Source organism: Tupaia chinensis, unplaced genomic scaffold (genome assembly GCF_000334495.1).
Source record: "Tupaia chinensis unplaced genomic scaffold, TupChi_1.0 Scaffold000290_1, whole genome shotgun sequence".
Lineage (NCBI taxonomy): Eukaryota > Metazoa > Chordata > Mammalia > Scandentia > Tupaiidae > Tupaia > Tupaia belangeri.
The window spans coordinates 3,396,168-3,421,822 of NW_006159775.1; the positions used below are offsets into that span (position 1 = coordinate 3,396,168).

A 25,655-nucleotide genomic window follows, 5' to 3' on the forward strand; every position below is an offset into this window, starting at 1 on the left:
ATATGTCTTCCTTAGAGAATGGTTCTTTCAATTTATTCTCCCATCTTTTAATAGGGTCAATCATCTTTTTTCAGGATAGCTGCTTGAGTTCCTTGTGTATTCTGGTTATCAGTCCCTTATCTGATGCATAGTTTACAAAAATATTTTCCCATGCTGAGGGCTGTTGATTCACACTAAATACTGTTCCTTTTGCCATGCAGAAACTCCTTTCCCCACTGGATTGATTGGTACCCTTTGTCAAAAATCAGTTGGCTGTTTGTCTGGGAGTTTATTTCTGGGGACTTTATTCTGTTCCTTTGGTCCACCTGTCTATTTCTGTGCCAGTACCATGCTTTTTTGATTACCATGGCTTTGTAGGAAGTGAGATGCCACCTACTTCACACTTCTTGTGCAGGATTGCTTTGGCAATATGAAGTCTTTTATGATTCCAGAAAAATTGTATGATTGTATTTTCTAGATCTGCAAAGAATGTCTCTGGCACTTTGATTGGGATTGCATTAAATATGTAGATTAATTTGGGTAGAATTGCCATTTTGATTATATTCTTCCAATCCAGGAACATGGGACATCCTTCCACTTTTTTTTGTGTCATTTTCTATTTCTTTTAGCTTCTCATAGTTTTCCTTGTGGAGGTCTTGAACTTCTTTGGTTAGATTTATTCCTAGGTATCTTATACTTTTTGTGGCTATGGTAAATGGAATTACTTTTTTCAATTCTATCTCAGTCTGCCTGTTGTTCATATATAGAAATGCTGTAGATTTTTGTATGCTGATTTTGTATCCTGCAACTTTACTGTATTCATGTGTTACTTCCAGGAATTTTTCCATGAATACCATTGGGTCTTTTATGTATACCATCGTGGCATCTGCAAATAGAGACAGTTTCACCTCTTCTTTTCTTATCTGAATGCTTTTTATTTTATTCTCTTTTCTGGTTGCATTGATGGGGACATTTAGTGATATATATTGAAAGGGAGTGGAGAAAGTGGGCATCCTTGTCTTGTATCAGTTTTTAGTGGGAAAACTTCCAGTTTTTCTCCATTCAGGATGATGTTCGCTATGGGTTTTTCATAGATAGCTTTTATTGTGTTGAGAAATGATCCTTCTATGCTGATTTTGCTGAGTCTTGATCATGAAGGGATGTTGTATCTTATCAAATGCTTTTTTGCATTGATCGATATGATCACATTATTTTTCTCTTTCTTTCTGTTAATATGGTGTATTACATTTATGGTTTTACATATGTTGAACCAACCTTGAATCCCTGGAATAAAGGTGGTCATGATCCAAAAAAGTGAACTCTCCCAAATTCATTCTATGAAGATTTCATTACCCTTATCCTTAAAACAGATAAGGACAGGACAAGGAAGGAAAACTATAGACCAATATCTCTGATGAATATAGATGCAAAAATTCTCAACAACATACTAGCAAATCATATCCAACAACATATTAAGGGATTTTCACTTTTTGAGCTTCTATAACAAAAACATAAAAGAGAGAAAGTCCTTTGCCTTTCAGATCTCATAATTAAGTGGGAAAATATGCTGTACACAGTTATTCAAAAGATTATATGGTAAGTGCAATATGGTACTGAATATATAAGAAAGTATTTGGAGAAGAACAAAGACAATATGTTTTCTAGTGATAAGTTAAAGAAGACTGTATTAGAGACCTAAGGAAAGGTAGAGACTGTAACAGAATGGCAGCACGGAGGTGTATGGTCTGTTTTGATGACTGGTAGAGTTAGATTATAGAATATACAATAAAGACAGAGTCAAGGGGGTGATAAGAGTGTATCAAGAAATATTTGTATTATTTTATGAACATAAAACTTAAGCCTGTGTAAAAAAAAAAAATCACCCTTACAAAAAATAAGTAATGTATCATCAAATTGGTGAATTCCTTGCAGGCATAGATTGTCTTTCTCATATTCGCTTCTTAAAAAAAAACATAGTAACTTAAAAGATACAAACTAAAAATTACTAAATAAAATCATTGAATGACTAAAATGAAATAAGCCAAGCACTATGTAATATTAAAGCAGAAATGGATCTTAAAAGATAATTCAGCCCAGAAACTAAAATATGGAGTGAAAAGAGATGAAAAGGCAACTGTGTTTTTCAATATTCCCACAGCTTATCAAATACATTCTGTTATCAGACTATTTTTATCTTCTTTGCAAAAGAAATATAGATCTTTAACCGTTATTAAGCACATTAGAATAAAAATCAATTAAGAGTAAAAAAAATGATACAAAGTTTTCATAATTGCTAGAAGGACTCCAGTATTTTTACACTGTTTACTGGAAAGAATGTGCGAGGCTCTGAAATGACTGAAGACAAACTAAAATTGATTAATATTTTAATGAGAATAGGAAAGAATAGGAAAGTCATACATTAATTTTATAGCCGTATCAAAGTATTAAAACAACATGAATTAAAAGCAGCAGCATTTCACAAAGATAAAATCTACAAACAGATAATAATTCGGTTTTCAAAGAGTGTATTTTATTTACCACTGTTGACTTTAAGACTTAATTTTTGTGGGTGTTAGTGGTGAGTTTTCTGTTATTTAACTGCTGACTCTGGCTATGACTTGTGGATATTGGCAACTGGTGAGTCAAAAATGATTTATATGTCCTTTACATTAAAAATCAATGTTTTGGGACCAGCAGTTGGTGTAATGGCTATGTTGCTGGACTCCCATGTAGTTGACTGAAGTTCAAGTCCTGGACCCGGTGGCTTAAACTCACACCGGGCGCATGTGAGTGCATGCCCAAGATCCAGAGAGGAGAATGGAGAAGAAGGAATTACGGCATGGCCATCTCCCTGGGAGATGATTTCTCACTTTCTGTCTCTCTGTCTCTGTCTTTCTGGTGAGCGCACATGCCCTATAGCAAAAACCTCTCAGAAAAAAAAAAAATCAATGTTTTAGTCAAATAACGGTGAATGGAATAAATTGGAAGACCTTTTTAATGCATATATGTGTACAGGCAAAGGACTATATCTAGAGCTGTTGAAGGTTAAAAAATATTTTAAGCCCAGCATTTATTCTCCACACATATTTCCTAGAAATAATCTAGTATCAAACACATATGCACACACACACACATGTGTACAAGAATTTTTATAGCAATCTTGGCTACAATAGGGAAATATTTGAAAACAACTGAAATGACTGTCAATATGAGAATGGGGTGCCAATACAATGCAATTATAAGAATTAAATACACTTCAGGTAACAATATGTATACATCTCAAACATGGGTACATTCAATAGGAGAAAAAAAGAAGTTGTAGAGTTAGATTATAATATAATTCTTATAAAATTTTAAAACTTAACTAATACTATATACTATTTTATTTTGTGACATATTACATTGTAAACATAATGAAACCATGGAATTATATTTTTGATGCTGTAATTTCTGGTGAGGGTGGAAGGGAAATGTAACCATTAAGAACTGGAATTTCAGTTTTATCATTAACCTTTTCCTTTCTTTATTATATTGCTGTGCACTATTTCACTGTAAGCATATTTTAGAAAGGTAATGACAAATAAAATTGTGAAAGTGTGCAAAATGAAGAGAATTTCTGTCCAGGAAGATAGATAGCTCAGAAGTTTTGTTTTAGCCACGATGCAGCAAAGGGACTGTGAGGAATGTGGTGATACGTTCAGGTGTCAACCTAAGACTGACGAAACAGAAAGATTTCTAATGTCACATGCTAGTCAGGTGTGGAAACAAGCAACACTATTAATAAAACTTGAAAACAGAACCAATGCCAGGAAGCTTGAATAGATAGAGGGGAAAGTTCCAGGTCAAATCCAAAGGATTATAAACTGATTGCCAGCATTTCATTCAGTCATACATGTTTTCCTATTCACTGACTTCTTTTTATTTTCACCAAGATTTTATTGACTCCATTCTATGTACCAGGCATTGCTATGGATTTATGTTTTTGTACCTAGTAGCCAAATGTAACTATTTAAATTTAATTAGTAAAATGATGTAAAATTAATTAATGCCTCAGTTGTATTAGCTACATTTCAAGTGATTGGTATTGACTGAAGAAATCATGTAGCTAGTATCTACCTACCATTTTGAAAAATACACGTTTAGGACATTTTCATCATTGTAGAAAGTTGTATTGGAGGGTTTGTTGGAGATTCAAGACTACAGTATTATAATGGAAACCAATTATGTAAATCAGATTGTGTATTCTAATGGTAGAAAGAGAAAATAAAGGAAAAGATTACAAAAATATAATATTAATAATGAGTCTTCAGAAGAAAATAGAGTAGGCGGCTAGAGAAGGGAAAGGGGAAAGAAAAAAGAGTCATGATGGGGTCAGCAAGTGGCATGGTGGTTAAGGCACTGTACTGACTGATTGTGGTACTAGTCCCAGATCTGTGAGCTTGAAAATCAAGCCAGGCACAGGTGTGTGCATGCCCAGAATGCTGGGAGGAGAAAGGAGAACAGGGGATTGTGGTTTGGCCTTCCCCTCTGAGAAGTGATTTTTCACTTTCCCTCTCACTCTCTCTATCTGTATCCCTCCAGCAAGTGCATGTGCCCTGGGGAGGGGGGGAAGGAGAAAAAAAAGAATGAGCTTTGATAAAGTAGTTTTCATAGGAGATCCTAAAAGTGGAAAGAAAGGCATTTCCACTTATTAGGTTGATGCTGAAAAAATGTTTGGCTTCATAACTATTAAGAAAAGAGATTGCTTTAAGAAAAGAGCACATATGAGATTTCTGATAAGATACAGATTTTAAAAAGGTAATTAAAGTAATAACTCAAGAGGGGAGGATGTTATAAGCTTCCTTGTGCAAGTTTGAGGGATGAGACGAACCAGCAGAAGAATAGGTTTACTAAAGACTGAGGTAAGGAAGGGCACAGATGTCTTCGTTTTGTGAGTTTGGTGATAGTGACTTAGAATTTTTTTATTCCCTCTCCAAAGTAGATGATATTTTTCAAAGAGAAGTTGAAAATAGATAGAATTTAAGATACCAAGTTTGATTTTTTTTTTCAGGATCATTTCTGTACTTTCTTAGGTTGTCTGAAAAGTCATGATGCATTTTTCTTTTTTCTTTTCTTTTCTTAAAAAAAATTATTTTTTTTTTTGAGAGATTTTCACTGTAGGACGCCTGCGCTCGCCAGACAGACAGAGCCATTACGCTAACTGCTGGGTCAACCGCAGTCGACTACGTGGGAGTCCAGCGTAATGACTATGTCGCTGGACTCCCACGTAGTCGACCGCAGTTCGGTGGGGCTCCCAGGTAGTCGACCGCAGTTCGCGTCCCGGACCCAGTGGCTTAAAACTCACGCCGGGCGCGTGTGCGTGCGTGCCCAAGATCCCGAGAGGAGAATGGAGGAGAAGGGACTGCGGCGTGTGACCATCCCCCCTGGGGGGTGATTTCTCGCTTTCTCTCTCTATGTCTCTCTCTGTCTGGCGAGCGCACGCACCCTGTAGCAAAAACCTCTCAAAACAAAAACAAAAACAAAAAAAAACATTGTTTTTACATTCAATCATTGTGTATTATTACAGCATACCAAATAGATTTTCCCATCATGAATACACTGCATATTGGTTCAGTCAAAGATATTACCATACATATTATCAACTGATAATTTTTCATTTTCGTGTCCCTTAAATGGTGTGCTTCTTTCTTTTCCCTCTTGTTTCCTTTCCCCTCCATTTCCCATCCTCCTCCCACAGTGTCTCTAGTATCCACAGTTGCTCTCCATGCTTTTATACTTTTCAGTCTTTCAGTTTCTGTCACAGAGTGCAGACATTCCATATTTGTTAAGATATGAAGTTTGAAATAGTTGATTTCCAAATCTTTTTAACCCAAAGTTAGCACTTTCTTTTACCTACTAATCTATTATGATGATTCTTTATTTCTCTTCATTACACTGTTCTGGAACCACATTATCTATACTGTGTTTTCTGAGTAGAACTCATTCCAGCTTTGATGACCTTCTTGAGTCTAGTCATCAGATCTGTCATCCTGTCTTCAGTGGTCTTATGTTGTATCTGATGAGACAACTCTTACATAATCATGAACCTTTGTTTACCAGAGGTGTGCCAGTAAATGCTTGACAACCATCTCTCAAGACAAAATCATGACTTGATATGTGGCACTTATTGATTGCCATAGTGTAAATCTACTCACCATGGCTGATTTCAAAGTACTAGCATGGCCTGACTGACTTGTAAATTCACAAAATTGTAAGAATCAGCTCTCTTGCAAAACCTGTGAAAGATCTGAGAGTTTTACCCTGCAAGTGAGTTGAGGAGCTAGCCTGCCAGGGTGATGGAGATAGCCTGAGGGTTCCAGTCAGGAAGAATCAGGAGAGGATGGTAGAATGCTTTGGTTGAATGTCAATTAAAGTGCAATAACCCTTTCTGTTGTCATTAATTTACACTTTTGCATTAGGATCGGGTAATAGGGTTAATTATTGTTTACCTTCGGGTTTCTGGCCACTCTAACCACGTTTTCCGCTTTAGAACCGTTAGTTTTTGTCAGCTCTGCCAGGAAAATTCTTCCCTAAAATCTTCTGGGACGTTTTCCCAGTTTATGATAGACAAATGTCACTTTCTCAGAGTACTCCTTAGGACAACCAGTCTAAGACCGACTGTTGGGTCAGACTGTGGGGCAGTGGTAAAATGTGGTGCTCTGGGAGGCAATTCATCATGGGAAGGTTTACAATTCAAGTTGGAGCATGCCAGGCACATTTGTGCCCATGATCCAGGCTAGCTGAGGCTGGTGGGTGGATCTCAGTGTCATGTGCCCAATGTGTTTCTTAAGCTGCCGTTTCTTGGACTTGAACTGTTTGATTGGCTATTGGGATCCAGCTACCTTAACCACCATACCAGGGGCTGGCCCCAAAGATCGCTCTTCAACAAGAATTTTTATATTTGGTGTTCCTGGAAGGGATTTTCATAGTTTAGTATTCATTTTTATGTATCTCTAATATATCTTATAATATCAGAAATTCATCCTGACAGTATCAGTTGACAATTTCTAGTCAAATAAAATACAAAGGAATTCTGATTCATAATATTTAAATATTTTTCTTTCTAATTAGATTTCGAAAATACTGTTAATCACCATACCTGAAAATAAGACAATTTCCTCTTCTCTCATTGAAGACGATCAAACCAAGTCAGGTAAGTGTATTTAAAATGGAGTGTTTTGAATGTAGATGATAGGAAGATCATTTACGGAAGAAAGTAGTTACAAAGATGTCTTTTCCAGGGTCAGAAAAAAAAATTAACTGGTAATAGGAAAGTCAGGCAAATGAAAGAAGCACATCAATTTAAGGAAAACTCACTCTGTGAATTATAACCAATTTCTTTTATCACTGCTACTGAACTCTAGTATTGGCAGTAAAATAGGTAGGCAATACAACTTTGATGTGCTGGAGTTGGCGCTTCCTGGCACAGGTAGGGCCAGCTATATGCATCTCAACTTCACTCCATTGGTGTGAAATTAGCATGGTGATAATATTTACTGTCACCTAATAATTTGTTATTAAACCTTTACCGATATGACATTGCAGATAGGCATACAAAATGAACAATAAAAATGCTGATATAATTCTCTTTTAACATTTTTATTATATCTAAATAGTTAACATATTTTATTGCATTGCTTTGCTCTATTGATTTGCATCCTTAGTGACCATTTTGTATCAAGTTGGCAATACCTAGTCTTTACATGAGATAGAACAGGGTTCAGCAAATTAGACCCCATGGCTCAAATATGAACAGTTGCCTTTTTGTTATAGTGTCAAAGCTAAGAATTTTAAAGATACATTTGTAAAAGATTATAAAAACAAAACAAAACAAAGAGGAATATGCCACAGAGACTGACGGTGGCCCACAAAATCTGTAATTTTTACTAAGTGGTCGTTGGGTCCTATGTTTGCCAACCTGGGTATAGAATTTAACTGAGAAAAATTGCTAGTAAATTGTCTTTGTATCAGTTGCTCACTGCTGCACGTAAGCTATATAGTAACCACTCACAAAAATGCAAGTTCATCCTGTGTCACAAGCGTTTATTTAGCTCATTTGTGAATTAATCGGCTGGGTATTTCCTCTGATCTCAGGTGGGAATTAGAAATGTTCAATTTTGGGATTTTGTTTCTGTATTTCACATGTTGACTTGTTATTGGAACAACCCTCAATTCTATAAACTTTGATTTCATACTTTGAATTTGAATTGATTTTTAAAAGATTTCCTTGAGTTGTCTAAACTTTTTATAAAATTATTTTCTGATCTCTTAACCTTGTAATTTAATTTATTGTCATATGTCTAGGTTTTTGTATAAAGTAGCAACTATTTCTTCTATCTTCATTCTTGTTTCTTGACTTTTGTTTCTTGTTGCAAATATTTATTTATTTGTTTATTTATTTATTTAAATTGCTAGATGGCACATGCGCTTACAATATAGACAGGAAGAGAGAGAGGGAAAGTGAGAGGGAAAAAGCACCCCCCAGTGACCATTGTCTCACCATAATCCCCTCTCCTCCATTAGTCTATATCACTGGGACTCGAGGCACACACACCTGCATGCCCACAGTGTTTTTCGGACCACTAGAGCTGTAATTTGAACCTTTCTGTCCTTGTAGGATCCAGCTTTCTTCACCACGTGGCTCCAGGACAGGCCCACAAGAGCCTTTAAAATATTTTCTTAGACTATTGAGTATATTCAAATATTAAGCTAGGTCATCTCACCTCTGCAAACATATGCACATATTTGCTATCATTTTCAGATTTTCTTAGACATTATTAACCTTTTATTGTGGTGTGTGGTTTTTCCATAGGGCATGTACACTAACCAGAGAGAGACAGAGAGATGGAAAATGAGAAATCACCCCTCTTCCGTAGGACATTTGCCATGTTGCAATCCCTTCTCCTCCATTCTCCTCTCATAATTTTAGGCATGCATACGCACATGCCCAACATGATTTTCAAGTCACTGGGTCTAGGACTCAAACCACAGTTGGCCATGTGGAAGTCCAGTGCCTCAACCACCATACCACCTGCTGGCCCTTATTAACCATTAAAAATAGTTACTGAGTTCTGTGTAAAACAGTACTAGGATTTTTATATCAATTATTGCATTAGAGAAATTAGATACTTTAACAGTAGTTTGTCTTCTTAATGTGGAACATAACTTATGTTCTTATTTGTTTAAACTTTTTTTAATGTTCTAATAATATTTTGTACTCTTCTAAAATATTTTAAAAGCCTACTTAAAATTATTAAATGTGTTTCCACATAGTTTGTAATTTTGTGACTATAATTATACATCTTTTTGGCATATTTTTATTTCAATGACACTAAAAATGTTGTTTGTTCTTTTAAAATATCATGACAGACCATGTATGTAATGTCTTTTATAAACTCTCATTAGTCATTTTGATTGTAGTGTTTTCCTAGAAATTCAGTTTTACTGTATTTAAATACATTTCTCTTCATGTATCATTCTTTTAGTGTAAATATAATAATAAATTTGGCCATTATCTACAAGGCCAATAATACCATACTTTTGGACTTTAAACATCTGAGCATAACATAACCTTCGAAGTAAAATTAAAGCTTTATTGAAGTTTTCTTAAAAACATTGACCAGAGGGAGCCAGCTGGTGGTGTGGTGGTTAAAGCACTGAATCCCACTTCCTTGGGTTTAAGTCCTGGGGTTTCAAGTCCTGGACCTGGTAGCCAGAGGATAAGGGATTACGGCATGGTCATCCTCCCTGGAGGTTGATTCTCATTTCCCTCTGTGTGTCTTTTTCTCTGTCTCTGGTGAGCGAACAATCATTGTGGCTAAAGCGTAGAAAAAAATTAAATAAAAATAAAAAAGCCAGAGGAGTGACCAGAGGAGTCACACAGAAAACTTTTATTAAAATAATTAATTGATTTCTTATCTTGGAATGTCACAAAAAATATTTCCTATTGTCTTGTTTTCTTGTCTCTCTTCCAGAGGGACATCTCCTGAACTTTGTCTCTCTCTCCTATATATCCTCAGTTCTTTCTTATGTAACTTAGCCTGTATCCCTTTATTCTGATCTCATTTTTCCCCCTATCCCTTACTAGATCAATACAGGGCAAGATAGCTGCTTCAGGAAGCAAATATTCTCTCCTTTTTTGTTTTGTTTTTTTTTTGTTTTTTGGCAGGGAGAGGCTTTTGCTATAGGGCACATGCTTGCCAGAAAGACAGAGAGAGAGAGAGAGAGATGGAAAGCGAGAAATCACCCCCCCCCCGGGGGGGAATGGCCACACCGCAATCCCTTCTCCATTCTTCTCTCGCGATCTTGGGCACGCACGCACACATGCCCGCCGTGAGTTTAAGCCACTGGGTCCAGGACTCGAACTGTTGTTAACTACATGGGAGTCCAGCTACATAGCCATTATGCCAACTGCCGGTCCCTTATGTTACTTTTTTATAGATAAAACCTATCCTGAAGTAAAGGCTCTCAGAGAGAGAACATATAGGAGAGAACAAGTGAAGTTACCTTACCCTATTGATATATATGTTTTGTCCCACTCTTTCTAGTCACATTTATTTTCTTTAAAAAAATTATAAACATGAAAAAAGTCAGATATTCTTGTTTATCAAATATTCTTGTTTGTCCATGGGCTTAATCTTAACTCTTAAAAAAATAACCCTCATATATTTAAAGTATATGTTATATATCTCATTTCCTTTATTTCCTTTTTTATTTTGAAATGAAATGTAATGAAATGCTTATAGGCGAATTACAAACCTACGTGTGTAACTTTTTTTTATTTTTTTTTAAAAGATTTTTGCTATAGGGTGCATGCACTCACAGGAGAGACAGAGACAGAAAGCTAGAAATTACCCCCCACCCCCAGGGGAGATGGCCACACCGCAATCCCTTCTGCTCTAGTATCCTCTCGGGATTTGGGTTATGCACACACACATACCAGGGATGAGTTTTAAGCAGCTGGGTCTGGGACTCAAGCCATGTTGGACTGTGTGGGAGTCCAGAGACAGAAAGATTAGGCCATCTGCTGGTCCCGTACATGTGTAATTTTAATAAATGATTATGAGAAAGCATTTGTGTGACTTCTGCTCAGGCCACAGAGAGACAAGTCCAGTTCCTCTGAAGGCCTACCCACACTCTCGTGATCAAAACTTCTATCCCATTTCTGGACCTCTATCATACTAATTTCCATGTATACATATGTATATGTTCTTGAATTTTTTACTTCAGTTTTGCATATTCATTGAAATTATACTGCATTAATATTTTTGTGTTGCTGCATTTGTTCATTTTTTTGTTTTCTTCACCTATGTTGTTGCTTTCTTTAGTTCAGTGTTATTTGTTTAATTACTTATTTTTTGGGGGGGATTTTTGCTATAGGGCGTGTGCGCTCACCTGAGAGACAGAAAGTGAGAAATGATCCCCCCTGGGGGGATGGCCATAGTGTAATCCCTTCTCCTCCATTCTCCTCTCAGGATTTTGGGTATACATGCACACGTGCCCAGCATGAGTTTTAAGCCATCTGGTCCGGGGCTCAAACTGTGGTCGACTACGTGGGAGTCCAGAGACAACCATTATGCTATCTGCTGGCCCCCATTCAGCATTATTTGTGAGTTTCATCCATTCTGCTGTAAAATAAAACCATTCACTATGTTGCTGTTCCATTTTCATCTTTGCTTATGTTGAAGAACATTTTGTTTATTTCCAATATTCAGTTACTTTAAACAATACTTCTAAAAACATCCTCATATATGTATGTGAGCTTTTGTAAGGCATACTTCCTAGAACTGATAGGTGTATAGTATTTATACCATTGACTTTTATTAGACAATGCTAAATTATTATCCAGGTTGATTATACAAATTTACACTGCCATAGTAATGTAAGAATGTTACATTTGCTTCTCCACGTGATATGATTAGATCTTTAAATTATTGATAATCTCCATACTACAGAACAGTATTTAATTTGAATTTCACTACTCATGAAGTGGAAAAAATTTTCACATACTTTTGGATATTTTGATTTCTACTGTTGCAAATTGTATCATTTATTCCATATATTCCATTCTATATCATTTATGACTTACTGTAATAAGTCATTTTTCTTTTTTCACATTGATTTATAGGAATTCCTTATGTAATATGAACTCTGTTATGACTTTATGATTATTTTAGTTGTAAAATTCCCCATATTTTGTAAACTTCTAAGATTAAAAATCTCATCAACTGAAACATGGTCTACATTTTTTTTAATTTATTAATTTTAATTTGATCAGAGAGGTACAGAATGAGAAAGTGTGAAAGAGATGGAAAGTGATAAAGCAAGTCACCAGGTTCAGGACTTGAACTGTGGTCAGCCATGTGGGAGTCCAACACCCTTAATCAACAAGTCATCTACCAGTCCCCTTACATTGAATTTTAAGATGCATTCTTATTTGATTGATCTTAGTATGTGAGAAAATATTATTCTAGTAAGTGATAAAATATAGTCTTAAAGTTGATAAGGAGGTTATGTATGGAAAATGAATATGTATAATGTATATATGTTTATATATATTCATGTCTATGTCTAGATATACATGTGTACATATGTTTGTATAAGTATATTACATACATTAGATAGGTATGTACACACATATATCTAAAGTTTACTCGCAGGTATAAAGTATCTGGAAATAGACGAAAGAAAATTATAACATCGGTTGCCTATAAGAGGAACATTTGATCACTTATAGATCAGGAATTGCATGAAAATTTTGCAAATTCCTGATACATTAATTTTCTTTCAAGTATTCAAAACAGTTCTATACTACATGAAATAGTTTATTTTTCTTTTGTTTTGTTTATACTTACTCTGCCAGCATATTCCTACTAATTCACTTAAAAAAATTTGGTGCCAGCAGGTGATGTGGTAGTTAAGGACGCTGAACTCCTACAGGCCGACTGCTGTTCAAGTCCCAGACCTGGCAGCTTACTTTCTCTCTCCCTCTCTCTCTCTCTCTCTCTCTCTCTCACTCACTCAAGTTCTGTCCCTCTCTGGTCAAATTAAAATAAGTAGATAAATAGAATAAGTTAAATAAAATAATTCTTTAAAAAATGTACCTTAGGTGTATTTTCAACTACATATCTTTTTCTCCCATGCCAGTATCTTCACTGCACTAGGATTGCTTATTGTAATCCTTTTATTAGTTAGAAAATTCCATAAAGATGTTGCACTGTAGAATCCACATGTCACTGCTTTGGCTACTAAGTTTAGGGATTGTGGCAAAGAAGCATATTTAGGAATATTTCTGTAAACTGAAGGCTAGAGTGAATAAAAAGTTCAAAGAGAACACTGAGGTCTAAATTACATAAAAAGCTTGTATCATCATCATGGAGTCTGACAAAGGGATCAGAGAGGGGACTGAAGTTGTGGTGTCATGCAAAAAATTCAGCAGCTTGGTAAAGCAGACTACTTGTTCCTAACACCAACATCCAATGGTAATATTTGTGAACAAGTCCCTATGTGGTGGGCTGGCTGGCTTATCAGATAACTATCTGTATGTTCAACTTTTAGAATTTTTTTTTTTCTTGAGTCCTTATAGTTATACCATGGTAACACATAGCTCTACTAGGCTGAACCACAAGAAAGTTCTAGGTTCAGGTCTGGAGGCTTCTTCGAGTATGTTGGGTAATGGCTATGCCCTGGATCTCAGGCTAGCACATGATTGGGGAGTATTCTTCGGCATCAAGAGCCTTTTTGGGTGTCACCCCTTCTCTCTCTCTCTCTCACTCTCTCTCTGTCTCTCATTCATGGAAGAAATAAAATTTTAAGAAATTTTTTTTTCTTATATTTCCTTTTAATGTCATTGTACACACATTTGTATGTTCAATTTGACCGGCATTTAAGAATACTATTTCTCCAAAGTTAATCATTTAAATTCTCAATGTTATTTCTGATTATGCTTTTCTTAAAAATAATTTTTATGGTACAAAATTATTCCTTGGTGCATTTGTCATTTGTAAATTTATATTCGAATTGTCATGTACCTTTGAATTAATCTTATGTAACTATTTCTAATTGTACAATAAATTAGATAAAGCAACTAGTTTCTGCTTTTTAATATTTCTTGTTATTATGTGTTGCCTAAGGTTATCTTGACTCTTTATAAAATTTTATTATCTTTAAAATGGTGAAATCTATATTTTCATGGGATTCATAATGTGTATATGATTTTATCTTATTATATTTTTAGATATTGTATATAATTTAGATATTCTGAATTGCATAAGCCATAGATAAATATAGTGAATTATATTCTTTCCATATATTGTTTCCATAAATTTATCTTTTTGTTAAGAAATACATTGTTCTTTCTAATACAATGTGCTACTTTTATTACATATATTTATTTGTTATTAATTGTAGCTTTACTTTTTTTTTAAAGAATTATTTTATTTAACTTATTTATTTGTTTTTATTAAACTAGAGAAGGACAGAGAGAGTGAGAGAAAGAGAGAGAGCGAGAGAAAGAGAGAGAGCGAGAGAAAGAGAGAGAGCGAGAGAAAGAGAGAGAGCGAGAGAAAGAGAGAGAGCGAGAGAAAGAGAGAGAGCGAGAGAAAGAGAGAGAGCGAGAGAAAGAGAGAGAGCGAGAGAAAGAGAGAGAGCGAGAGAAAGAGAGAGAGCGAGAGAAAGAGAGAGAGCGAGAGAAAGAGAGAGAGCGAGAGAAAGAGAGAGAGCGAGAGAAAGAGAGAGAGCGAGAGAAAGAGAGAGAGCGAGAGAAAGAGAGAGAGCGAGAGAAAGAGAGAGAGCGAGAGAAAGAGAGAGAGCGAGAGAAAGAGAGAGAGCGAGAGAAAGAGAGAGGGAAAGTGAGAAAGCAAGCCACCAGGTTTGGGACTCAAACCGTGGTCAGCCATGTGGGAGTCCAGCACTCTTAACCACCACACGACCTGCTGGACCCCCTTTTTTTAAAAAAAGAATTATTTTATTTAACTTATTTATTTGTTTTTATTAAACTAGAGAAGGACAGAGAGAGTGAGAGAACTGTAGCTTTACTTTTAAAATAATAACTCTCACTACTATTGAATTAAAGTTCTAGATTTTTTTATATTTTAGTCACATCAAGTTTTCTTTTTCTGAAAAAAGTTTGTATACATTTTGTTTACAATTTTTGCTATATTTATTTGGTTATTCGTTTTAGATAAATGATGAACATTATATGTATTTAAAGTTATTTGATTGTCTTTATCTTTTAGTATTTTTGTACTTTTCAACATTTTTATCATTTCTTTTTTTGCTTATTTTTGCTAAAATTCACTTTTACCTTATTTTATTCTTTAATATGCTTTGAATATATATATATTCTACTTGCAATGGGTAGTAAATATTAGCATAAGATATTCCCTAAGCTTTTAAACCTTGTATTTACATATGTATGTATAATCTACCAAAATATTTTAATGCCTTTAGAATAAAGCAATGCATTTTTTAAAAATTCTTTTTAAAAAGTTCATAATAGTGCATGTACATGTGAGAGAGAGAAAGATAAAGAGAGAGGTGAACATTCTCCACAGGTCATTCCATGATTCCCTTTTTCCAGACCTCTAGCACATCAGATTCTGGGCACTAGTGCATGTGCTAGTGTGTTTCAGGCTGACCAGGCTGGATTCCAACCATAGTCACCATGTGACATCCAGCTTCTTTAGAACAATGTGTTTCTATGCTAAGGAGCTAGCCCAATACATTTTTACTTTATAATTTACATACTTAAAACTTTCAACCCTTATTTTATAATTTAATGCATTGTGTTAAGTGTATACATGAGTGAAGCTATTCATCCTTTCCTGATATAAGATATTTCTGTCATCCTAGAAAAGTCCTCATGTACCAAAGGCAACCACTGTTCTTTGATTTCTGTTACCATAATTTACTTTTGTCTTTCCTTGGACCTTATAATAATGGAGTTAAACAATATCCATTATGTTCTCTCTGGTTTCTTTTGCTTGATGTATTTTTGAGATTCATCAGTGTCAATTCATGTTTTATAGCTTATTCTTTATCACTTTAATATTCTATTATGTGACTACAAAATCTATTTTTTAGATTTAATTTTTAGCGATAAACTTAGAAGTCCTTTCCATTTTCTACTTTTAAAAAAGCCTTTGGGATAGTATCTTTTGCTTGATGGCATATACTTTCACTTCTCTTGGGTAAAACTTTAGGAGTGGGGTGGCTACATTTACATTGTGGTGTCGATATATTTAATTTTATAAGAAATAGTTAAACAAATAATATATTCTTATTTTTGAGAATTTTGAAGCACTTCAAAGATTGTAATTGAAACACAGACTTCCCCTTTGTGTCCATGTTACCATTTTTCCAAAGGTAATCTGTGTCCTGTCAGTTTTTCAATCTAGAAATTTTCTATGCATCCACAAATACCTCTCAGCCTATATGACTCCTTTTTATAAACAAAGATGACAAAACTTGAATACAAATATCTGCCTCGCTATTTTTCACTTAATAGTGTATCTTGAGGGCCAAAGGTAATGTAATGGTTAACGTACTAGACTCCCAAATGACCCTTTGCAGTTTTACTCCTGGACCAAGTGGCTTGAAAATCACATAGGTTGCATGTGTGCAGGTGCCCAAAGTCCCGGGAGGAAAATTAAGTAGAAAAAATTGTGGCATGGTCAACCCCCTGAGGGCGATTTCTCATTCTCTTTCTCTTTGTCTCTCTCCAGTGAACACATGCACCTGATAACAAAAATCTGAAAAAGAAAGAAAAAAAGTTTTTAGAACTACTTTCTGTATCAGCACATGACTTTTTTTTTGTTTTTAATAGCTTCACGTTTATTTGAAAACTTTCTCGCAAGAATTAAGACAATGGAATAGCAGATTCCATTGTGCATTTAGTTAATATTTTATTATAGCTATTATTTATTTATTATTATTTTTCTTTTTTAGAGATTTTTGCTATAGAGTGTATGCACTCACCAGAGAGGTAGAAAGTGAGAAATCACCCCCTCCCCCGCCCACCACCAAGGGCAATGATAGCTGTGCTATAATCTAGTCTCCTCCATACTCATCTCAAATTTTTTGGCATGTACGCACACATACCCAGCATGAATTTCAAGCCTCCAGGTCCAGGACTCAAACCATGGTCAGCCATGTGGAGTCCAGCACCTTAACTACAGTGCCACCTCCTGGCCCTATTTATTTATTTTTTGAAAATTTTAAAAGAACTTCTCAATTTTTTTACATTGTATTGCTCATTTTAAAAAATTTATATTAAATGCTCACTGAAATTTGTTTTCTTTTTAAAAGACAATGCCATGTCATCAGGAATTGGTGCCCCTAAGGGAGCTGTTGAAATTTTTCATGAAAGTAAAATGACAAATACTGAAAGTGAGTAACTGAATGTAAATTCTATTATAAATTACATAAGCTCTATTTATACTCAGTCTGTGATGCCAATAGTACATTTTTATTAGTAAATCCTATAAGTCATCAATGGTTAATATAGTAATTATACATATTATTAAGAATTAATAGTGAAATATTCCTAATATACTGTTCATGCACAATGTTGGCTCATAAGCGTTGTCATATAATTTCAGGAATGTATAATTTTTTTAAATAAACTTTTGCCAGGAGAGGCAAGTGGTAAATAAAACCTTTCCACATCACTGGGGATATGTTTCTTAGAAGAAAACGACGAATGTTTTGGAAGTGTGAAATCCAGAATTCTAAAATCTGTGCAGTAAGAACCTACAAACATTATCTCTGAAAGTGTTTCTAACATTGCATGTGGAAAGAGGTGAAAAATATATGAGAAAATGTGTACATTTAATCTGTAGGGTGTTCATGCTTATTTATTTTAGATCATCCTGGTAGAGAAGTCTTTACCAAATATTTTTAATCCTGACTTCGGGAAATTGTTGCTCTGGAGAAAACCAGTCTGACATGATAAAGCCGAAATAAATTATCATTATGAATCTTTTATCCATTTGTGTTGAATAGAAATCTTGAATGTAATTTTAAAATCTTGGCTTAGAGTTTATCCCCTAAAATCAGTGATAGATGATATAGTTTTGGATAGATTTATAAAATATAAAATTAATGCTTTATTAACCTACTAATTTAAGACAGTGGGATATCCATGTACTATTAGAATATAAAGATATATTAGAATGAGGAATGTCACTTTGAAGAAGTGTATAATCTTACAGGCCACATAAAATGTAAATATATACACCAATTTGCACAACAATGTAATAGGGAATGGTTATATAGAGTAGAAGCAGAGATGAGACAGGCAGTACATGCCAAATGAATACCATAGAGAATAATTATCTTCAATATTTTAATAAGGCAATTAGTGTGATCTCCAAGCATTATGAGAAATGTCATTTGGTGAGGGGACATTTGAACTAAATTTTAAAGAATGCATTTATATGTGAAAAGAAAAATGAGTGAACTTGAGCAAGAAGTGTAGAAAGTGTCAAATAACAGTGAAGGAATAACACAAAATCTGGAAAGGATAGACTACTTCAAGTATAGCATGGAGAGGATTCAGAAATGTGGAGATGGCTAAAATAAAACTAGAAAGACAAATGAGGTGCAGTCCAGAAGCACTTTGAATTCCAAGCTCAAGCATTAACTTTTCAGTCTTTGATCCTGTGTATATTTAAGTAGGGATGTGACATAACTAAGTTCTTTCTTTGTAAAGTCTAAGTATGCAGAATTATTTGCCTATAGTAAGAAATATGAGAACCAATTATCTTATTATTGCACTTAAGGCTTATAATAAAAAGAACTGATCTAAGAATGATCAATAGATATTCAAGATTTTAGAGAAATAGTACAAGAGATTTATAGGGACTAGAGAAATATTACAAAGGACTGATTATTCCCTATAGAAACCTACTAGTCTCTGTATGTAGACATGGGAACTTGAATGAGAAGATGGAGGCTTCAAAGGTGATTTAACTGTTACACCCTTTCATAACAAGAAGGAATGGGAGGAAAGAAAGGAAGTTGGGTGGGATGAAGATGAGTTCAGTTTTATCGATACTAGATTTGGAAATGATATTGGTCACTTCAAAGCTATATATGGCATGCTAGCCTTGACAAAATCAAAATGTTTAAAACCGAATACACAGGGAGGAGAAAAGAGGGTAACAAAAAGTTTATTTTCGAATATCATTACTTATATCATTATTTTATTTGTTGAATAGTTCCAGAGTATCCACTCTGTGCCAGGCTCCATTCTCACGATGTATCATGCATCAGAGCCCTCTCATTTTAGAGCTTCCCCCTAGTTACTTCCTTTACCTTTTCCAGCTCTATGCCTAATGATTCAAATGTTATTCCTTTTTCTCTGTAACATTTCTGGCATTAGCATTTTACCTTCCTGATGTGAATTCAGTTCCTTATTAATGATGTATCAACTTCTGAATGGGTATGTTCTAGTTTTATGTACTTCCTGAGAGTAGTTCAAATCTCGGCTCTTTCACCTACCAACTCCGTGAATGTGGACAACATATATAACTTCTCAAGTCTTGATTTCTTCATCTATATAATCAAGACAATAATTCCATTTCATAAACTTGTTATGAGGATTCAATAAAATGCGGCATCAAAGTGCTTAGTTTAGCTTCTGCTTCACATTTCTAGGCCCTCAAAATATTAATGTTAGTCATAAAAATGTTAGTCAATGTTCATCACAGATTCACACATTTAAATATAAATGTGACAAAGGAGTGAATACTTTTATTTATAACTAAACAAATATGCTCTTATAACAGAGATTGTGTTTATAGAGAAGGTCATGAGGCTTCCCCTAAAAGTATTTAATAGACTGTAGTTTAAATGGAAATATCAAATAGATTTACCAACTCAATGGGTTGGCATTGAAACAACAGCCAACGACATTACTTCTCTGTTCCTCAAGGTCAACAGAAATGAGGACATCACACTGTTCTCTTAGAGGCATTGAGAGTATTTTGTGTCTTCCACTTAAGATTGGTGATTATAACTATAATCCAGGCTTAGAGAGTCCTTAGAGTGAAAAGGACTGCAAGTAAGCACTTTGGTGAAGTTTCATGGACAACTTTGCGGTGCTTCTACAACCTTCAGTCGATTCGGGACATGCCAGGATTAGAATCACTGAGGCACATCGGACTGAGTGGATTTTATGATGAGTACAGCTTGAATGCTATAGTGAGACCATCAATCACTCTTCGCATGAGACTCCAATTTTCAGAAATGGAAGGTAGAAAATGAGGTTATTATGAGGATGAAGGAGACCTGCTTTTATTATTTTTTTTTCAGCAAGAAAAATTCACGCTGGATTTAAATTCTTCAATGCACATGTAGTTGGATATTATTTACATTGGAAAATGTGGAATTTCTTTAAAGGGATTATTTGAAATATATTTCAAAGTACTTTTCTAGGTGATTCGAGATTCATTTAAAAATAGATTGATTAACTGGTTCTCTGACTTTTTTCTTTCTTTTTGCCTTTTTTTTAATGTTTAGTTCATGCACTATGGAATACATTAATTTTTAACTTGACTTGAAATTTTATTCTGATTTTTCAGGTTCATTTTTATTTCCTATGCTATTAAGTTATAAACAATGATTTTATTTTAGCATTTAGATATTTTGAAGGTTAATTCTATAATTTTCCAGCATATTTATCAACCCATTTATTAAAGAATTTTTTACAAATGGTAGCATTAATGAAGTAGAATTGTTTTTTGCATAGTCTGAACATCAAGGTTAACTACTCTGCATCAAACTACTAACATCTTCTGTCTGCTTTATCTTTAGCGGTGAATAAAGGCATTTATTTTAGTTACCCATGTCGACGTCATAGCTGTTCTGTAGTGAACATCCCAGCACCATGTGTGAATAAAATGATTTCACACATTGAAGATGTGGAGTCTAAAATACAGGAGCACTTGAAACGAGTAAGTAACTTACTTAATTTTTGTGGGTTCTATAGAGCCTGTAAGGTTTGTTATTTTAAAACTGCAGGGAATTATTTTGAATTTTTTACTGTAATTGGAATACATTTTAGAATCTTTGCTCAGTTGCATAATTTACTAGTCTAGACATGTTTTTGATAGTCTCACTCCAGAAGGGTAAAACGACCTTATTAAATAGATTTTTCCCCCTACCTGTTCATTCTTTATCTAGAGGCAATCATGCTAAGTAGTAATTTCCATAAGCCAACTTGACTAGTAAATAGTATTTACATCCTTTTGGGGACTCTAAACTGATTAGATGATTAGATGAGTAAATTGGTATATAAAAGGACAGTGTGTCCTTTTTAATGAGTTATTTCATTCTAAAGAAATACTCAATAAGTCTGTTGAAAGAGAATATAATGTTTCCTTGTGTTTTTCTTTTTTTAACTGTTAAAATTTACCATTATTATTCTGATGAGAGTTCGATCTTAAAATCACTGTAACTTTCATTTATTTTCAAAAGGTGACTTAGGAATGATTTTAAAAAATCTTATACGCTTTATTAAAATTAAATTTCTGAACAACTAATGCAGAACTAGAAAGTCCAAGCAGGGGGATAAGTCTGCCAGAGATGTGTTCTATTTCTTTTCCTGCTCTACTGTAATGGATGTAGACGATGTTCTGATGGGCTACTCGAAATTCTCTGTTTAGGGTGCCATTGCCTTTGAAAGGCCCTAGAAGGTAATAGTCAAGATTGCAGGCTCTAGAAGGACATATTCTGTGACTATAGGTGACAAGAGAGAAATAATGACACTGTGTTAGGACAAGTGCAGTGTATGCTATGCACTCAATATATATTGCTATTGTTAATTCTATAATATTATTTATGTCATTCTATACCAGTCTTATATTATCTCTACTGTTTCTATATTCTTCAAATCAGAATACCCTTTCAGAAAATGCCTTGTAGGTCACAAGACTCATAATGTCCTGGGCTTTTAAGGAAACAGCAAGAGAATAAATACATATTAATGTGGTATGCTGGATACTTCAAATGTGTTTTAATGAACAACAATCCACATTGTTGAAATGATGAAAATAGATTCACAGATGTTTTAGTAAACAGTTATAACAACTACTGTTTATTGTAAACCTAATATAAGTCAAATGCCATGCTTTACTATGTTATTTCTCTTAGATCTTACAAAACCAATGAGTGGTTACTGTAACACGTAACTGATAGATAAGGAACTAGCAATTTAAAACAACTCAATGGGTTAAGGTTACAGGCTGAATTGGGATTCAAACACTGTTATCAGAGCTCATGGCTCATGTTCTTTCTCCATTCCCACCTAGGACTCTGAAGAGTTGATAAACTCCTAACCACTACTAATACAGGGCCAGCTAAAGGATTGCCTTAGATAAATTAACTTTACAAAATAAGTTATTTTATAGCTGATAATCAGGAAAACTGAAAAAAAGAGACTGTCTTGGGTACATTTATTATGTACCAACTGAATAGCAGAAATGCTCTGGGTTCAGCAGGTGGCATGATGGTTAATGTGCTGGACTCCCATAAGGCTGACATTGTTGGAGTCCTGGACAGACATCATGGCTTGAAATTCACACCGAGGATGAGTGCGCATGCCCAAGATCACAGGAGGAGAACGGAGAAGTAGGGATGGCGTTTGGACCTCCCTGGTGGGTGATTTCCTACTGTCTCTTTTTGTCGGTCTCTGGTGAGCACACACACTATGGCAAAAACCTAAAAATGCTCTCTGACAACAAACACTAGGATGACTTGTTCAGTGCTGTCTTGCGCTGCCTAGCTTAGTGACACATACACACTGTAAATGTTGAATGAACAAATAAAGGAGGACATGAATCAGAATCTTTCTTTTCTACACACATCTGCAGTATCTATCCACCCAATATAGTAAGAGTTACCATTTACCAAACATTTGCTGTTTTCTAGGCATTTTAAAAATATCTATTTTCATATTTGTCCTTCTTAATAAAATTCATTATTTTCTAATATGCTTTGGAGAAGAGCAAACTGAAAATATTAATTAAGCAGTGCTCACTCTTCGAGGACTTTATAAACATTTGGAGAATTATGTCATAATTCGTTGAAGTGCCTCTTAACCAATTTCCTCCTGACTCTCTTGTGACACTTCAACTTACTTCAACTTCAAATGGCTTCTTAGAACCATCATATAAATCATCCTGACATATATTTCTACATTATGCAGAACTCTGACTTTGCAGTTTCAAAAATCAAGAGGTAACATATTCTTGATTATTAATTAGTTTAGAATCTATCTTCTCACTTAACATTCTCTTCTCCACACAATGACTATTTATCATTCAACTATTTTCTTTTGCGTTTATTTGTATTTTTTACTGACTTGAAAGAACAACTTACTACCTCTAGTAAGTTGTATGTGTGGCCAACTGGTGGCATGGTGATTAAGGTAGCTGGATCCCACATGACTGACTGCACAGTTTGAGTCCTAGACCCAGCAATTTGAAAACACACTGGGTACGTGTGTGTGTGTGTGTGTGTGTGTGTGTGTGTCTGTGTGAGTGCATGCTTAAAATTCTGGAAGGAGGAATTGAAGTTTGACCCCCTCCCAGGGGTATAATTTCTCTCTTTCTCTTTCATCAGAGAGTACACGTGCTTTATAGATAATAAGGTATTTTAAAAAGAGGAAATTATAGATTTATAGATTTTATGAACATTATCTCTATTTGTGAGTGATCTTTTTACTTTTCTAAAATATCTTTTAGTAAAATGTTCTATGTTTTAATTTACTTAAATTTATCATTTTACGTTTAAGTGTTTTATGTTTTATTTAAGAAATCTTTCCATAGCAGAATCATTTAAAATTTTTAGTTTGTATCTTTACGTTGTTTAGTTTTTCACTTGAAAGTTAATAAATGATGCAAAATTTTGTTTTTTTTCCATGTCACAATTTGAAAGATTTTTATTGCAAATCCAGTCATTTCCTAGAAATTAACTCAGTTATATTTTTTTATAGTTCATATTAATGTATGATTTTTATCTGTTTTCTTGTTCCTCCATCCTATTGGTCAGTTTCACCTCCTTATTTCAATGATTTCATTTCACTAATTTACATGCTTCATACCATGTTCTGATATATGGTATAGCAGTTCTTTTTGTTTTTCCCTTTTTCTGGGCTTCTTTGGGTATTGTTGATACATTCTTCTTTCATATACATTTTAGAACTAACTTATCACATTTATGAAAATGAAACCAATAAGATTTCAAACAGAATTTCATTCATTATTTTTTATTACGTAGATGAATGTAGTATCTTTCAGAGTTTTTTAGTTTCCTTTAAAACTATCAACACAGGAAAATTCCAGTAGGTATAAAGAACACCAAAATCTGTTTAGAAGACTGGGCTGTTTGAGAGATAATGGAGAAGATGGGCAAGCTGATGAATATAGTAATGTTCAAGTATATTTATTTATTTAGTATATATCTGCGTATATGTGTGTATGTAATTGTGTGTGCAGGTACATAGATATAGATAAGTGTAGAGACGTAGATCAGTAAGTACATATAGAGTGTCCTTCCATATGTTTCTTATCCTGTCATTTGCATTTGATTTTCTGCTAGTTACTATTCATGCATTTTTAGTAACTTTCCTTTTTTTTGGCTAATTTATAGAAATACTAATAGTAATCTTCTCAGTTGATTGCAAATATTTATATTTCTGCATGTACTATTCATTTAACATGTTTATAACTGTTCTTTCATTTAGAAATTTGTATTTAACCAGACAGCTTATTTTATAAATTCTAAAATTTTGGATGTGTGCTGCTAAGATTCTGTGCTCCACAGGTGAGCATCACATAAATACATGGCACAGTGGAATACACCTATAATCCCCAGGGAAGGCTAGGGTAATGCATCAAAATTCAATGGACATTGAGACCAGCAAATAGTATAATGGTTACGTTGCTGGACTTCCACTTAGTCAACTGCAGTTCGAGTCCTGGACCTGGCAACTTAAAACTTGCACTAGGTGCATGTGTGTGCATGCACAAAATCCCAGAGAGAAAACAGAGGAATAGGGATTGTGGCATGGCCTTCCCCTTTGGGAGGTAATTTCTCACTTTCTATCTCTCTGTGTATCTCTCTGGTAATCTCATGCACTCTATAGCAAAAAAAGTCAAAAAACAAAACAAGACAAAAACCAAAAAACTCCCTTAAAAAAAAATTCAATGGACATCATGCACTTCTGATTGTATGGGAATTTTTTTGAGAATAAGTGATGTTCAAACTGGCCCTTGATGAAGAGTTATGAATTAGAAACAAAAATATGGAAGTTGAGTAGTATTAAGAGGACTAATAAAAAGGATAGGAAAAGGAGAAGTATATGTCTGTTTAAAAAACAACAAAGAATATAATAGGACAAAACCATAGTAGGGTATATAACGTAGAGAACTGACAGTTTTAAAAGTGAGTTCAAGTTTAACATGTTTAAGCAAATGTTTTTGAGATGTTTAAAATTTGATTTTTATTGAGATCTTTTCTTTTGAACAGTTTGAAACTTCTCTTGAAGAATGGTAAGAAACATTTATGTTTCTCTTATTCATCATAATGTTAAAATTTTAGTACATGTAGACTAGCTTTATTTGAAAAAGAAT

The 25,655-nt window shown here is 34.3% G+C and overlaps 1 protein-coding gene across 1 annotated transcript in view; it reads left to right on the forward strand.

Annotated features, from left to right (window-relative positions):
- CCDC178 (coiled-coil domain containing 178) overlaps nt 1-25,655 on the forward strand; it is a 431,445-nt gene that overhangs the window by 19,059 nt on the left and 386,731 nt on the right. The window contains 4 exon segments of the mRNA XM_027772660.1: nt 7,090-7,171; nt 17,326-17,406; nt 20,836-20,975; nt 25,552-25,574. Of these exon segments, the coding sequence (XP_027628461.1) occupies nt 7,090-7,171; nt 17,326-17,406; nt 20,836-20,975; nt 25,552-25,574 (326 nt within the window).